General features: G+C 35.1%; 2 protein-coding genes across 2 annotated transcripts; both read right to left on the bottom strand.

Annotated features, from left to right (window-relative positions):
• Positions 1-1,439: 1,439 nt before the first annotated feature.
• LOC109157718 (NHP2-like protein 1) lies at positions 1,440-3,573 on the bottom strand. Its single transcript, XM_019305560.1, has 5 exons — positions 3,472-3,573; positions 3,206-3,326; positions 2,992-3,095; positions 1,854-1,985; positions 1,440-1,744 (listed from the first exon to the last, which is right to left on the bottom strand). The coding sequence occupies exons 1-5, from the start codon at positions 3,472-3,474 to the stop codon at positions 1,718-1,720; spliced, it is 387 nt and encodes a 128-aa protein (XP_019161105.1). The 5' UTR covers positions 3,475-3,573; the 3' UTR covers positions 1,440-1,717.
• A 646-nt stretch (positions 3,574-4,219) lies between these two features.
• LOC109157767 (probable C-terminal domain small phosphatase) lies at positions 4,220-5,154 on the bottom strand. The gene is made up of 2 exons (XM_019305607.1): positions 4,456-5,154; positions 4,220-4,255 (listed from the first exon to the last, which is right to left on the bottom strand). The coding sequence occupies exons 1-2, from the start codon at positions 5,152-5,154 to the stop codon at positions 4,220-4,222; spliced, it is 735 nt and encodes a 244-aa protein (XP_019161152.1).
• Positions 5,155-13,979: the final 8,825 nt, after the last annotated feature.

The raw sequence follows: 13,979 nt of genomic DNA, 5'->3' as shown, positions 1-13,979 counted from the left end.
TTCCTACTAAATATACTAATGCATATCTTTATAGATGGAAAGTATTAGTGTACCTAGAAGCCAACCTCCTCCATTGTCAAGTGAGGAACATGAGGTGGAAGTCCAAGATGTAGCGAGAAATAAATCTCAACAGTCTATGCCTCTACATCCAGTTGTTCTTGCAAAGAAAATGAAAGATTTTGAAACTGAATCAAAAGTACGTATGGGATCACTTTGAGAAAATAAAAAACAATGATGGTATGGTCTCATTAAATGAAATGGTGTATATTGCGCACAAATATTTGTCCGTTAGTCTAATGAACATGACACTTCTTTAAGAAATCACATGTTAAATTGCTTTAAAATTCCACATTCTAAGGATACTAGATAGTCACTTCTAACCTTCGAACATATGCCTAATTTTGTTGTAAGTGAGAGTAATGAAAGGGTGTTAGGTACATGGTTTTTTTTTTTTTTTTTTTTTTTTTTTTTTTTTTTTTTTTTTTTATCAAGATGCTATTAGGATGATCTTTACAAAAATGATCATAATTGATGAGCTGCCCTTTAGATTTGTAAAGGTCGGGTCAGATGACTATTATGTTTGTTGTTGTTACATGTCCTAGATTTAAAATCCCAACTAAATAGAATGTTAGTAGGAACATCTACCAAATTTATTATGATGATAGGATGAATTTAAAGAAGTTTTTTTGGTCTAGCACTCAAAAGAGTTAGTATTACAATTGATACATGAACTTTTGTATAGAGGATTAATTATATGTGCATAATTACAAATTTCATAGACCAGTAGTGGAACCTATAGAAAGATAATTAAAAATAAAAAGTCCTTTGTCAATGTTACTTCACATAAAGGGAAGTACATAACCAAGGCTTTAGAAAAATGATTGCTAGAGTGAGGGCTTAAGAGTGTTTTTACTATGATAATTCATAATGCATTTAGCAATTATACAACATTAGGTTTCTTTCAAAAAGAAATTGTTGTCTTGAAGTTCATTTATGTTATAGTGTAAGTAATGGGAGGATTCAGGTGAATAATAATAATAATTATAATTAAATAAAAATAATAGGTTTATATATTTTTATATGTCCCTATAAATAAACTAAATGTACATAATATATTAATTGCAATATTTACATAATTATGTCATTTTGGAGCAAAATAATAGGTTTATATTTTAGTTAATTGAATTTCAGTTAATTTTTTATTTAAAACTAACCGAATTAATCTGTTCTTGTAAACTGATAAATCCACCATAAGAGCCAATTTAGGTAATAAGACTTGTTATTGGAAGAGTATTAAGATCCCTCCCTCAGCAAATATGTGAAAGGATTTGTTACAAAAAAAAAAAAAAGAAAAAAAAATCATTTTTTGCATGTTACAGAAAAGGAGAAAAGGAAAAAAAAAAAAAAAAAAAAAAAAAAAAAAAAAAAAAAAAAAAAACTCAATTTTAACACCTTGAACACATTAACTAAGTAACAAAGTTAACTAATTGACACCTTAGCTATTACACAATGCATTCATAGATTTTGAATATCCTCCTTAAGCCTCCAATACAAAAAGTAATTCAGATGAACATAAGTTTGGTTTAAACTTGAAATTTGTAATCAAACAAACAGAAAATGGTCCCCAGTCACACTGGGTAACTAGGTCAGTCCAAGCCTCAGACTGAATCTGGAATATGGTTCCTGAGGCCCATCATGCTGAATTTGTTCTCCGCATTTAGATCAGGAGCTTCTCAATGGCATCCTACACCAGTAACGAAAAAGACGGGTTTCAATATGTGATCATAAATGACGAATGTTAAGTAGTATTTTTAAGCGTATTTTTTTAAAGGAGTAAATAAAAATAGACTTACCTTCAGTTGTGTAATTTGAGATTTCAATTGGCTCCCTTCGTTGCTAGTCACTGAACAAGCAATCACAGGTCTGGTAACACCACATGCTCGCCCAAGAGCTTGTTTCGAAGGAACAAAAACGTACGGAACATTCTGAAAGTACAACAGGAACAATTGATAATCAAATGTCAGCCAATTTTGATAAGATCCCTTTGCCACATGTTGGAACAATGTAGCACAATAGTGTAGCAAAAACTTGGTAGAGTGTACAAACAGGCAACTTCCAGAAAAGGAAAAGTTGTAAATGCAATTGACAAATCACCAATCAGCTAATGATGCAGAACAATCAGAGAATATACATCAAGGCTCTGTCTGATAAATAATTTACATCATAAAATTGCAGGATACAACCCAGTGCATGATGTATTACAGATTGACAGCTCAAATGCATAGATACTACGGAGCAATAATTTGGTTCAGGTTTAAGATGTAAAGTACCGTTCAAAAAAAGATGCTTTTGCGTCTACTATGAACAGAGATATCACGAATTTACTTTTTAAGAAATACTAGCATCATAACAGATTTCATTTAAACTTAGCATCAAAGTGCAATAAGTTGGAAGAGATTAGATAGTAGGCAGTAAAACAAATCTCAAATAAATTGTCATAAAACCCAATACTGTGTCCCCTATTAATTAAAAGTAATTTGAAAATTCTTTTCACTGAAACAAATAATGTAAAAATATTGAAACATTTGAAGTAAAATCTCTTTTATTGTATACGAACTCAATATATTTCATATCTATTATCTAACAAAACCTTATTCCACTTATACTTGATCACTTAAAATTGTTTGGTACAAGATTTATCAGGCCAAGTTTCATCAACTTGGGGATTTCAGAGAGCCATTCATCTATGTATCCATTACCCTTTATCAATGAGTTGTTTAGTGAGTTAAAAAGGGCAAGAATACTCTATAAATTTAGATTTCAGAAGGGCAATATCAATCAAGGCAAGCATTCAAGTGTAAATCATTTCACATCTTTATTTTTTTTCTATTTTAAACATCTTAAAACAGAGCTCAAGGGGGTAGATCGAATATGGATGTATTAAAGAAACATAATGCTAAAGAATAGCTGTGAAGCAAGATTGCACAATACCTTATCTTCTGCTAGAAGTGGCAGATGAAGAAGGATTTCCAGCGGTTCTGTGTCGGCAGCCATGACAATAAACTCAGAAATGCCTCTGTTCAATGTCTTAGTAGCTGAAACAGAAGCAAACCATGCGTTTATTAATTTTCATTAATACAAAAATTGTGTAAAAATCATAAACCAAATAGCAAACATAAAAGTTCAAATAAAAATTAAAAATAACCTTCATTAGCACCCTTCTTAAGCTGCTTATAGTTAGCAGCTTGTTGAACCAAGTCCATTATAGTTGTGGTGAGCTGCGCATCAGCGAGCGGGTATGCTTTGGGGTTCACAGCTTCTTGAGCCTATAGATACATAATAATTGTGTGAAAAAGTACATTAACTGTGCGATGCAATTCATAATTATGAAGCAGAAGATAGAGAATTAAGAACATCAAGAGCCTAAATCACTTGTGAATCTAGAGAGAGAGAGAGAGAGAGAGAGAGTACCATCGCTTCTAAGAGTTCGAGTTTCTGCGGAGTAGCAGCTAGGGTTTTGGGGAGGCTGAAGGGGTTACGGTTTAAAAGGGTTCCACGGAAGCGGACAAATATTAGGTTACAGTTACTACTGTTCAATCACAAGGGAATTTAGGCTCCGTTTGGATAGTGATTCATCCATCATTCTAATCATCATCCTAAAAGTAGTCCTCATTTAAGAGTTAATCCTTGATTTGGTCTCTCGACTATTAAAATTTCACTACTTTGATCCTCCACTTTTAAACTTATTCAATTTTATCTTCAATTATGTAATTGTTAACTAAAATGGTCTTAATTAAGACTATTTTTATTTAGACAAAGGACTATTTTAAATAAAATGCATATAATTGAGATAAAATTGAACAAGTTTAGAAGTTGGTAACTGAAGTGATAAAAACTACTGGTCAAATAAGTTAGACTTTGACTGATAATAATTTTCTAAAACACCGATGGTATCCAATTTGATCCTTATGTGGGAGGTCTAGTGTTCCAGCCTCGGTGTAGGCGAATGTTGTGTATATGTGGGTGTCTCTCTTCCTTTGTAATAAAAAGATTGTTTGTACGAACTTAGTTCACTGGTTTAGTAGGTAGTATTCGAGAGAAGAGACCAAGATTGTTTGTACGAACTTAGTTCACTGGTTTAGTAGGTAGTATTCAAGAGAAGAGACCATGGTTCAAAATTTAACAACTACAATGTAGACCATGGTTCAAAATTTAACAGCTACAATGTAGAAATTATATCCAAAGTGGACAGATCCTTTGTACGTGCACACCAGCATATGGTTAAAAAAGTAGTTTCTTTGTCTTATTTTATATTTTCTATTTGTTTAATAAGATTTAATTATAGTAATACTCCATAGATAGATGGAAGTACACAAGTAGAAAACAAAGAATAAGCAAATCTAAATATGAAATTTTGAAAAAAGAAAGGAGGGGGAAGAAGGCATATAATAGTACCTGTTTTGACAGAAAATCCTTAACAGCGACTCTCATATCTTCAACTCCATCACAGGCATCAAAGAACTCAATCAACCTCTTTAGCTCCCAGTCATCCACATCATTACTAAAGGAGGAGATCGGAATTGCATTTTCCGGCTGGAGAGAATACCTAGTTGGGTTGTCGTCGACGATCACAACCCTCTTCATATCACGCCCCAACCCCGATAAGTCCTTCACAAGTTCCTCGCCGTCCACTTTCCGGCAAGAATCCCTGTATAATCTGTGCGAAATCAATCCTTTTCTGTCCAGCTTGTCCAGAATCGGAGACGCATACGCCTTTGGCGCCGCCGTGAACACCACAATCTCGTATTTCTTCTTGCTCAGGGATTCCAGGAATTCATCCACGAGTGGCCGCTTCGACACCAAGACGTCGACGTCGCCGAGTCTCCCGCGCAACGGCGCCTTAACGACGAAGTCGTACCCTGCCGGTGAAGGGACTTTCCGGGAATAGATGAGTGTTTCGTCTAAATCAAGAAAGATGGTTTTTGTGTCTGGGGAGAGCGGCGGGGGGAGGGTGGTTTTTGTGTCCGGGGAGAGCGGCGGGGGGAGAGCTCTTCGGTCATTGAACAGGGGCCGCCGGAGACCGGTCCCCTGAATTTTGTGGACTTTCTCGGCGATGCGATTGCCTCGTTTTCTTGGGGGTTTCTTGGCCACCATTTTCTGATTCTTGTCTGCATAAATTTTCAGAGAAATCTGCAACTTATTTATAGTTGAAGATGGAGTCACGTGTCCCCATGCACTCGATAAGAATCTTCATTCCAAGTTTTTGTGTTGAAAACGTTTGAGAAGTTAGCCTGTGACATGTGATTATTGGTTTCTTCCACAGGGTTTTCTGGGCATGTCTTAGTGATCTTCAATTACTTATTCTGGTCTTACGCCATGGGAGACCTGTTCTCATATTCCTTCCAATTTATTTGTTTTGTTTCTTTTCCCCTTTTTCTTGCATTTCTCTAGTCTATGCTGTATCTGAACACTAAAGGAGGGAGAACCCAACTATTCATTTTCTCCTACCTTTCTTTTTGGGTATACCCAGAGTATCCCTCGCTAAATTGTAAACACATTTTTTAGGTGAGACAGCTGACCTGGTCCGCCTGGAGATTTAAGATTGTTCTATTCCCAAAACCTAAAGATCAAACTCTCAACCTTACTTAATTCTTGTGACAAGAGGTGAAATTGTCCATCCCAAATTAATGTCAGTGAAACTCAATCTTAATCTCTTGTGATAAATTTTACCTCTTCAAGACGGTAACCAGTTGAGCCGCTCATTTTGAGAGCTTTCTTATTATATTCTTACTAGCATGATTGGGTTTGACAAATTATACCATGGACCAAGGTCTACCTTGCATTGTGAATTTTGATCCAAAAATAACTTTCAATTCTGTACATGTAATTGACACATTCTTTATCTACAGTTAAATATTTCTATACATGTAAACAAATTAAAGGCACATGGTAATTACAGGCACATAACAATATAACTACAAACACATAAATTGTTATGAAGGTACATAATAGGTTAATTGCAGACACATGACGTGATAACCAACATCTTATGTGCCTACCGTTAACATATTTTAATATTTTATATATGGAGTTAACAATTTATGTGTCTGTAATTATCATGTTATGTGTTTGTAATTACCACGTTATGTACTTTCAATTTGTTTACATGTACATAAATTGTTAACTCCAATATATAATTTGTTAACTGCAGACATATAATTTTTAGAGTAACACATTAGGTTTCTGTAGTTAACATATTATGTACCTGCAGTTAACACATTATGTGAATGTAGTTAACATATTATATATTTTGAATTTATTTACATGTACATAATTAGTTTACTACATCACATAATATGAATGTCCAGTTGTTATATAGTGGTAGTCCAAAGTGCTTGGTGGATCATGATTGTCAAATGAAATTGTAGTATAATTAAAATGATACTCCAGTATTGCAATAATGAAACTAGTGTGTGTGGAAAATGAAACTAAAAAATATTCAACAATGTATATTGTCAAATGAAACTGTAGTATAATTAAAATGATACTTTAGTGTTGTTATAATGAAACTAGTGTGCATGAAAAAAGAAACTAAAATTCAGAGTCATATAATAACATATATTGTCAAATGAACCTAGAGTGTAATTAAAATAATACTTTAATATTACTATAATTAAACTAGTGTGTGAGGAAAAAATGAAACAATAAAATAGAGCTCATGCAATAATGTATTGGCAAATGAATTGAAATTGTGGTAGAATTAAAATAATACTTTGGTATTGGTATAATGAAACTAGTGTGTGTGAAAAATAAAACTAAAAGACAGAGCAATATCGTCAAATGAAACTGAAATGTAATTAAAATGATATTCCGTACTTATTTCATGGACCACATTACTACATGCATCATGGTCCGCAATAAAATTTGCCATGAATGTCATTTAGAACCAAAGTTGACAATGTAAGGTGAACCCTAGCAGTCCATGGTATAATTTGCAATCGTTATGCTGTGCATCCGTATGCACCATGCATGGTGCATACGGATGCCAAAACGACGTCGTTTTATTAAAAAACGCGCGTTTCCTCTTTAAAAAGATTCAGGTTCGATTCCCAGCAACAACATTATATTATTCATTCATTCTGAAATTTTAGTTCATAGATTATGGAATTATAGTTCATTGATTATGGAATTATAGTTCATCGATTATGGAATTGTAGTTCATCAATTCTGAAATTTTAGTTTATAGATTATGGAATTTTAATTCATTCATTCTGGAATTTTTAGTTCATAGATTAGATTATGAAATTATAGTTCATCGATTATGGAATTATAGTTTATCGATTATGAAATTTTAGTTCATATGTTGTTGCTGGGAATCAAACCTGATTTTTTTTATTAAGGAGAGACGCACGTTTTATTAAAACGACGTCGTTTTTGCATCCGTATGCACCATGCATGGTGCATACGGATGCACAACATAATTTGCCTATAATTTGTACGAGGTGAAGAGGCCAATAAATTGGGCTTTCTTTTTATTTATTTTACAATCTATTTTCAAAGAAACCCGATTACAGTTGGGCTAGGCTTAAGAGTATAGAGCCTCAGAGTGGGCTCATTAAGATCAACTGAAGTTTGGAGAATAAGTGTTCGCATGAGCAGGTTTATGAAGTCCCAATTTAGTCGGCAATTTATATCCTACACCATGGCGCGCGTTGCACTATGCGCCCAGATGTAAAACGACGTCGTTTTTTTTTTTTTTTTTTTTTTTTGAAACTTTCCGCCCCAGTGTATGGCAGTTAATTTTTCTTTAAAAAAATCCCACGTTCAAAAATGTACATAATGTTATACTAGAATACACATAATTGTATACATGAATGTACATAATTATATAACAAAATATACATACTCTTTTTAAAAGATAATACACATAATCTAACATAATACATAATAAACATAAACTTTTAACATAATACACATCAACTCTTAACATAATACACATAAATTTTCTGATTCGGATGTACATAATTGTATAAAAAGAATGTACATAATTGTATAAAAAATGTACATAACTGTATAACCAAATATACATAATTGTATGAACAAATATACATAATTGTGTGAACAAATATACATAATCACAGCAACTTCCTACCGCGCCTCCCAAAACGACGTCGTTTTGGGAGGCGCGCGGCGCACAGTGCTACGCGCACCGTGATGTAGGGTATAACGATTGTATTTAGTCTAAAGCGAGAATAAAGGCAAATTATATCGTGCACCGCGGTGCATAATCGATTATGCACCGAGTTTCAAAACAATGTCGTTATGTTTAATGAAAAGAAATGGTACCTGTTTTGTGCGGTTCCGCGCTATTCCGCAAAAAGTAACTCTGTTATTCAGTTTCATTTTGTATACACTGCAGTTTTAGTTCAACACAACTACAATTTCATTTCGTTATAACTACATTTTCATTTGATATTTATACACTCAAATATGTGAAAATGTTATTTAATTTTGTTTTATATACACTATAGTTTCATTAAAACACAACTACATGATCATTTCGATATAACTACAGTTTTATTACACAATAAATACTCAAATATGTGAAATGTTATTCAGTTTCATTTTATATACACTGCAGTTTCATTTCAACAGAACTACAGTATCATTTTGATATAACTACAGTTTCGTTGGGTAATATACACTCAAATATGTGAAATTGTTATTCAGTTTCATTTTGTATACACTGCAGTTTCATTTCAACACAACTACAATTTCATTTCATTTCAATTGCAGTTTCACTTGATAATATAAAAATAATACGTGAGGCAGTGACATTTTAGATACACTGTAGTTTCAGTTGGTAATTAATACATCAAACATGCAAACATAGTGTACCAACAGCTTGAGGGGTTGGTACAAGGATCACTTAGTGTACCCAAGTACGTTCAAGAGATGGATAAGCTCATGACTAGACTTAACATATATGAGAATTCAGAGCAATCCATGGCACGTTTTCACATAGGACTGAATTGGGAGATCAAAGACGAGGTTGACAAGCAACACTATGTGGATTATGAGGAGTTGGTCCAGTTGGCCATCAAGATGGAACAAATACTTAAGAGGAGGAGAATTCAGTCTCAATCAAGTTTTTCATGGCGACATAATGATAGAAACAAAGAGGATGTTAAAGCTGAATCTAGTAAGCCAAAGGAGTCCCGAGAGCAAAGAGATAAACGTAAAGAAAAAGTTACAAAACCAAGTACAATTAAGTGTTCTAAATGTCAGGGAAGAGGACATATTGCTAAGGAGTGTCCAAACAAGTTCAATATGATGGTCAAGAAAGGGATAATTGTGACTGATTCAGAGCATGAAAAGAGTGATCCTAGAGACAATATAGAATTAGAATCTGCTAGTGAAAAGGCTAGGAGTCCAAATCAGAAAGCGATGAGGGATACGTGGGGCCGGTAGATGGAGAAACTTTGATGGTAAGGAGATTACTTAACATTCAGGCCAAGGGTGAAGAGGAGCGGCGTGAGAATATCTTCCATTCCAAGTGCTTTGTTGATGGAAAGGTTTGCAACTTAATCATTGATGTTGAAAGCTGTGCAAACGTAACAAGTGTTGAATTGGTTACCAAATTGGGATTAAATTTACAAAAACATCCATTACCGCATTCAAATTGCAATGGTTGAGTAAGACATATGACATCAAAGTCCATCAACAAGTGTTGGTTCCAATCAAGATGGGGAAGTATGAAGATGAGATCTTATGTGATGTTGTTCCTGTGCAGGCTGCACATTTGCTAATAGGGAGGCCTTGGCAGTATGATAGAAAAGTCTTGCATGATGGTTTCTACAATAGATACTCCTTTGAACACCGCGGCAGGAAAATCACTCTTACTCCGATGACACCGCAACAAATTTATGAGGTCTAAAAGAAAGAAATTAAGAAAGAAAAAGAAGAGAGGAAAAAAAGTGAGAAAAAGGAAAATTTTAGTGCAAAAGAAATGAGTGAAAAGAAAAAAGAAAAACAAAATTTCTTTTGTAAAAAAAGAGTAGTGGAAAAAGTCATTAGAGTGGGAAGACCTATTTATTTAATGCTTTTTAAAGGGCATAGTGCCGAAATAACAAATCTCGAGCATTTGCCCGAGGCCGTTTCTTCTTTGTTGCAAGAGTATGTAGATATTTTCCCTAGAGTGATGCTTGAGGGATTACCACCCGTGAGGGGCATAGAGCACCAAATTGACTTGGTACCAGGGGCATCATTGCTAAACAGACCAGCTTACTACTGTAGCCAGGAAGAAACTAAAGAGATTCAAGAACAGGTGGTTCGGCTACATGGAATGCCAAAGACTATATTGTTGGACTATGATATTAAATTTTTAGGCTACTTTTGAAAAACTTTATGGATAAATTGAGAACTAAACTATTATTTTCTACCTCTTGTTATCCTCAAACGGATGGTCAAACAGAGGCAATGAACCAGACTTTGGGGGCTTTACTTAGGGCATATGTTAAGAAGAATTTAAAATCTTACGAGGAAAGCATTCCATATGTTGAATTTGCATACAACAGACATATGCATAACACTACAGGTTTTTCACCCCTTGAAATGGTGTATGGGTTTAACCCAATTAATCCTTTTGATCTAACACCTTTTGCAGTTCAAGATTATTGCAATGTAGATAGAGCAAAAAAGGTAATGGGTCCAGTCCATTTATGAGCAAGTTAGCCGACGGATCGCTAAAAGGAATGAGCAAACTGCATCACGGGTTAATAAAGGACGAAAGCAAGTTGTCTTCCAACCAGGTGATTGGGTTTGGGTGTATATGAGGAAGGAGCATTTCCCTGCCCAAAGGAACTCAAAGTTGCAACCAAGGGGTGATGGGCCATTCAAAGTGGTGTCTCGAATCAATGACAATGCTTACAAATTAGCTCTTCCAAGTGATTATGGTGTTAGCACTACTTTTAATGTTGCTGATCTTTCATCCTTTCATGCAGATCCTGAAGATACGTGGACGAATCCTCCTAAGGAGGGGGGGGGGGGGGGATGTTGAGGGAAACAATGGTGACCAGATTAGAGATCCACTACATGTTTTGGATGGTCCTATGACGCAGGCTAGAGCTAGGAGGTTGCAAGATTCTGTGAGTGCACTCATCTAAGCCAATTTTGAAGTTGGACATTTGAATGGGCACGATGACCGTGTGGTCAATTTAATTGGTATCTAATTAGATTAAAATGTCTCATTTTTGTGACCAATTGTTACCCCAAATGTCAACAAGGGGGCTAGGTTGCAATTAGACATTGAATTTCAATTTACTAAGTAGCTGGAAATTTGGCGCACCAATAATTCAAGGCCCGTGCGCGTCAATCCGCTCATTGCTCATCTCATTCTTTATATGGGCTGAAAGAGGACTCTATGAACATTAATATAGAGGTTGAGTCGTGATTGATTACTGAAGTTAGTCCGAGCTGCACGAGCGTGAAGTTAGATAAAGAGTCCTAGCAGTTTAGGGCTCCTCTATTTTAGTCTAGACTTATTATCTATTGATAATCTTTTTCTGTTTCCTATTCAACTTAGTTTTCCCTAGTCTTTTGCAATTTTTTAGGCCTAATATCTTGGCACAACGTTTAGTAGTTTAAAGCAATGTAACTTCTAGGGAAAAATAGATTGATGTTGAATTAATTTGGCAACAACAGTACTCTCCTCCATGAGTTTTTCAAGGTTCTTTTGACTTATCAAAGGTTTTCCCTTTGTGGCGTCTAAATCTCCCTCTTATCACCATCAACCAGGTGTGGCCGAGGCCATATATAAAATCAACCGAAAAGAAATCCTCGTAAACCTTCATAAACTTTCCACAAACATCCAATCAACCCATCATCCAAGAACTGCGTGAGGAGCTCGGCTTGCTGCTGCGAAACTCAATGGCTGCCAACGATAAAGCTTGCACCATGATTCACATCAAGGAGTGTTCAATACACAAATCGGTATAGACCGAGTGGTGGAAAGCCGAATGGTCATCCCACGAATGGTCAACCAAGAAGGAATAACCAATCGAAGGGTAAACCCAATAACAACCCGATGCGTAACCATTCAAAGAATCGATGCAATGGTCAATCAAAGGGAAAGCCGAGACGGGTTCACGAAACTTCAGAGACCATCTAGAAGGTCAATGAGAGGTGCCAGAAGACTTTTCCCTTTCGATGAGGACTGGTTTATGATTCCTGAACTTATGTCAAAAGCGCAATTCGAAAGGGTTCATAGACATAAGCAAACGTATTCTAGGGTGCATAGCAACATGCCTAGACCCTACTTTCAAAAACAATATGCACCTAAAAAGCCCCAAAAATTTCAAAGCATCCCCTTTGATTGTCAAGTCTTTAATGGCTATAGAGAATCAAGGATGGGCTTAACGAGCTCTAGGTTCATGTAAATGCCTAAGCTCACCGCTAACCCGGAAGGACCCAAGAAGGTATGGGTACCTAAAATTAATTAATCTTTGATTGTAGGTTAGTGGGACCATTTGGTACGTAGATAGCAGTTGCTCGAGGCATATGACTGGAGACAAATCAAATATGAGCAACTACCAAGAACTCAATGGTCCAAAGGTGATTTTTGGTGGCCAATCGAGTAGACAAACCAGAGGCGTTGTGATGTCTAAATGAATGGACTGACGATTCGTGATGTCTCATACTAGAAGGGCTGAAGTTTAATCTACACATCACGGGTCAGTTTTGCGACAAGGGCTACAAGGTTGAATTTTCCAAACACAACTGCAATATAATAAAAAAAGATCAGATAATGGAGAAACAATTCTTTCAGCAAGGAGGCAAAAGAATATGTATGTAGTCGCATGGGAATCGGCAAAGACGAATGTATGCCTAGTAGCTAGAAGCACTAATGACTTCAGTTGGGAATGACATAACAAACTTAACCATCTCAACTTCAAGGCCATAACAAACTTAACCATGCAAATATTTCTTAAAAGGGGTTAACTTATTTCCGCTGTGCATATAAACTTTGAGCGAGTGGTTAAGTTTTACACTTAGTTATTCGTAAAGATTTTTCAAAATCTAATGAATCTATTCCCCCCCCCCCCCCCCCCCCCCCTAGATTCGTTCCCTAACCCTTTGAAACTAACAGACTATCAAGTAGCTTTTGGTGAAGGATGAAAGGAAGAGGCCCATTGGTAACTTTGTTTTTTTTTTTTTTTTTTTTTTTTTTTTTTTTTTTTTTTGAAAGGAGGCCCATTGGTAACTTGTTAGCAATGTGTATGAGGGGGCTAGAATGGTAGTGGGAGGTGAAGTTGACTCATATCGATAGGGAACATAACAAAGTAGCGGACTTTCATACCAAGATGATGAATTGATGATGGGCAATGGTCGTGACATGTACGTATTAGAGAATTACATTACTCTAGTGATGAAGTTTCTGCATGAGGAAGTGCACAGTGTTCCATAGCACGATGTGTGCCCTGCAACAAGTAGTTTTGTCTTTCTTGTTTTCTATTCGGGGTCTCCTCTTCACTTTATCCAAAATTAGAAAAAGATTTTGTAATTAAATACAAAGTAATTACAATAATTTATAAATTATCATTATTTACAAAAAAAAAAAACAAAAAAAAAAAAGATTCAATCAATATTGGATGTGGTAGATTGTGATTCATTCTTGATATATACAAATTCTCAAATCGTGGTAAAGGAATTATATTCCTAGTTAATAATGAAAATAGGTCAGACCCTAGCTTGGGCCTGGTCTGACATAGCCTATTTAGTAAAAAGGCTAGGTTTATACATATTTTAAAGCTTATTTAGCTAATAGGTCCATATTTTTATATATACAAGGTCTGACCTTCAAGCTTCCAGGCTTTGCATGTTTACACACACACACATAATATTAAATTATTATATATTACATTTTATTCCTAATATATTTTTATAATATTTACAATATTACCCTAAGTATATATATATCA

This window comes from Ipomoea nil, unplaced genomic scaffold, assembly GCF_001879475.1.
Source record: "Ipomoea nil cultivar Tokyo-kokei standard unplaced genomic scaffold, Asagao_1.1 scaffold2792, whole genome shotgun sequence".
In the NCBI taxonomy this organism is placed as follows: Eukaryota; Viridiplantae; Streptophyta; class Magnoliopsida; order Solanales; family Convolvulaceae; genus Ipomoea; species Ipomoea nil.
Note: the sequence above shows the minus strand (reverse complement) of the source record. Positions and strands in the feature narration are given on the sequence as shown.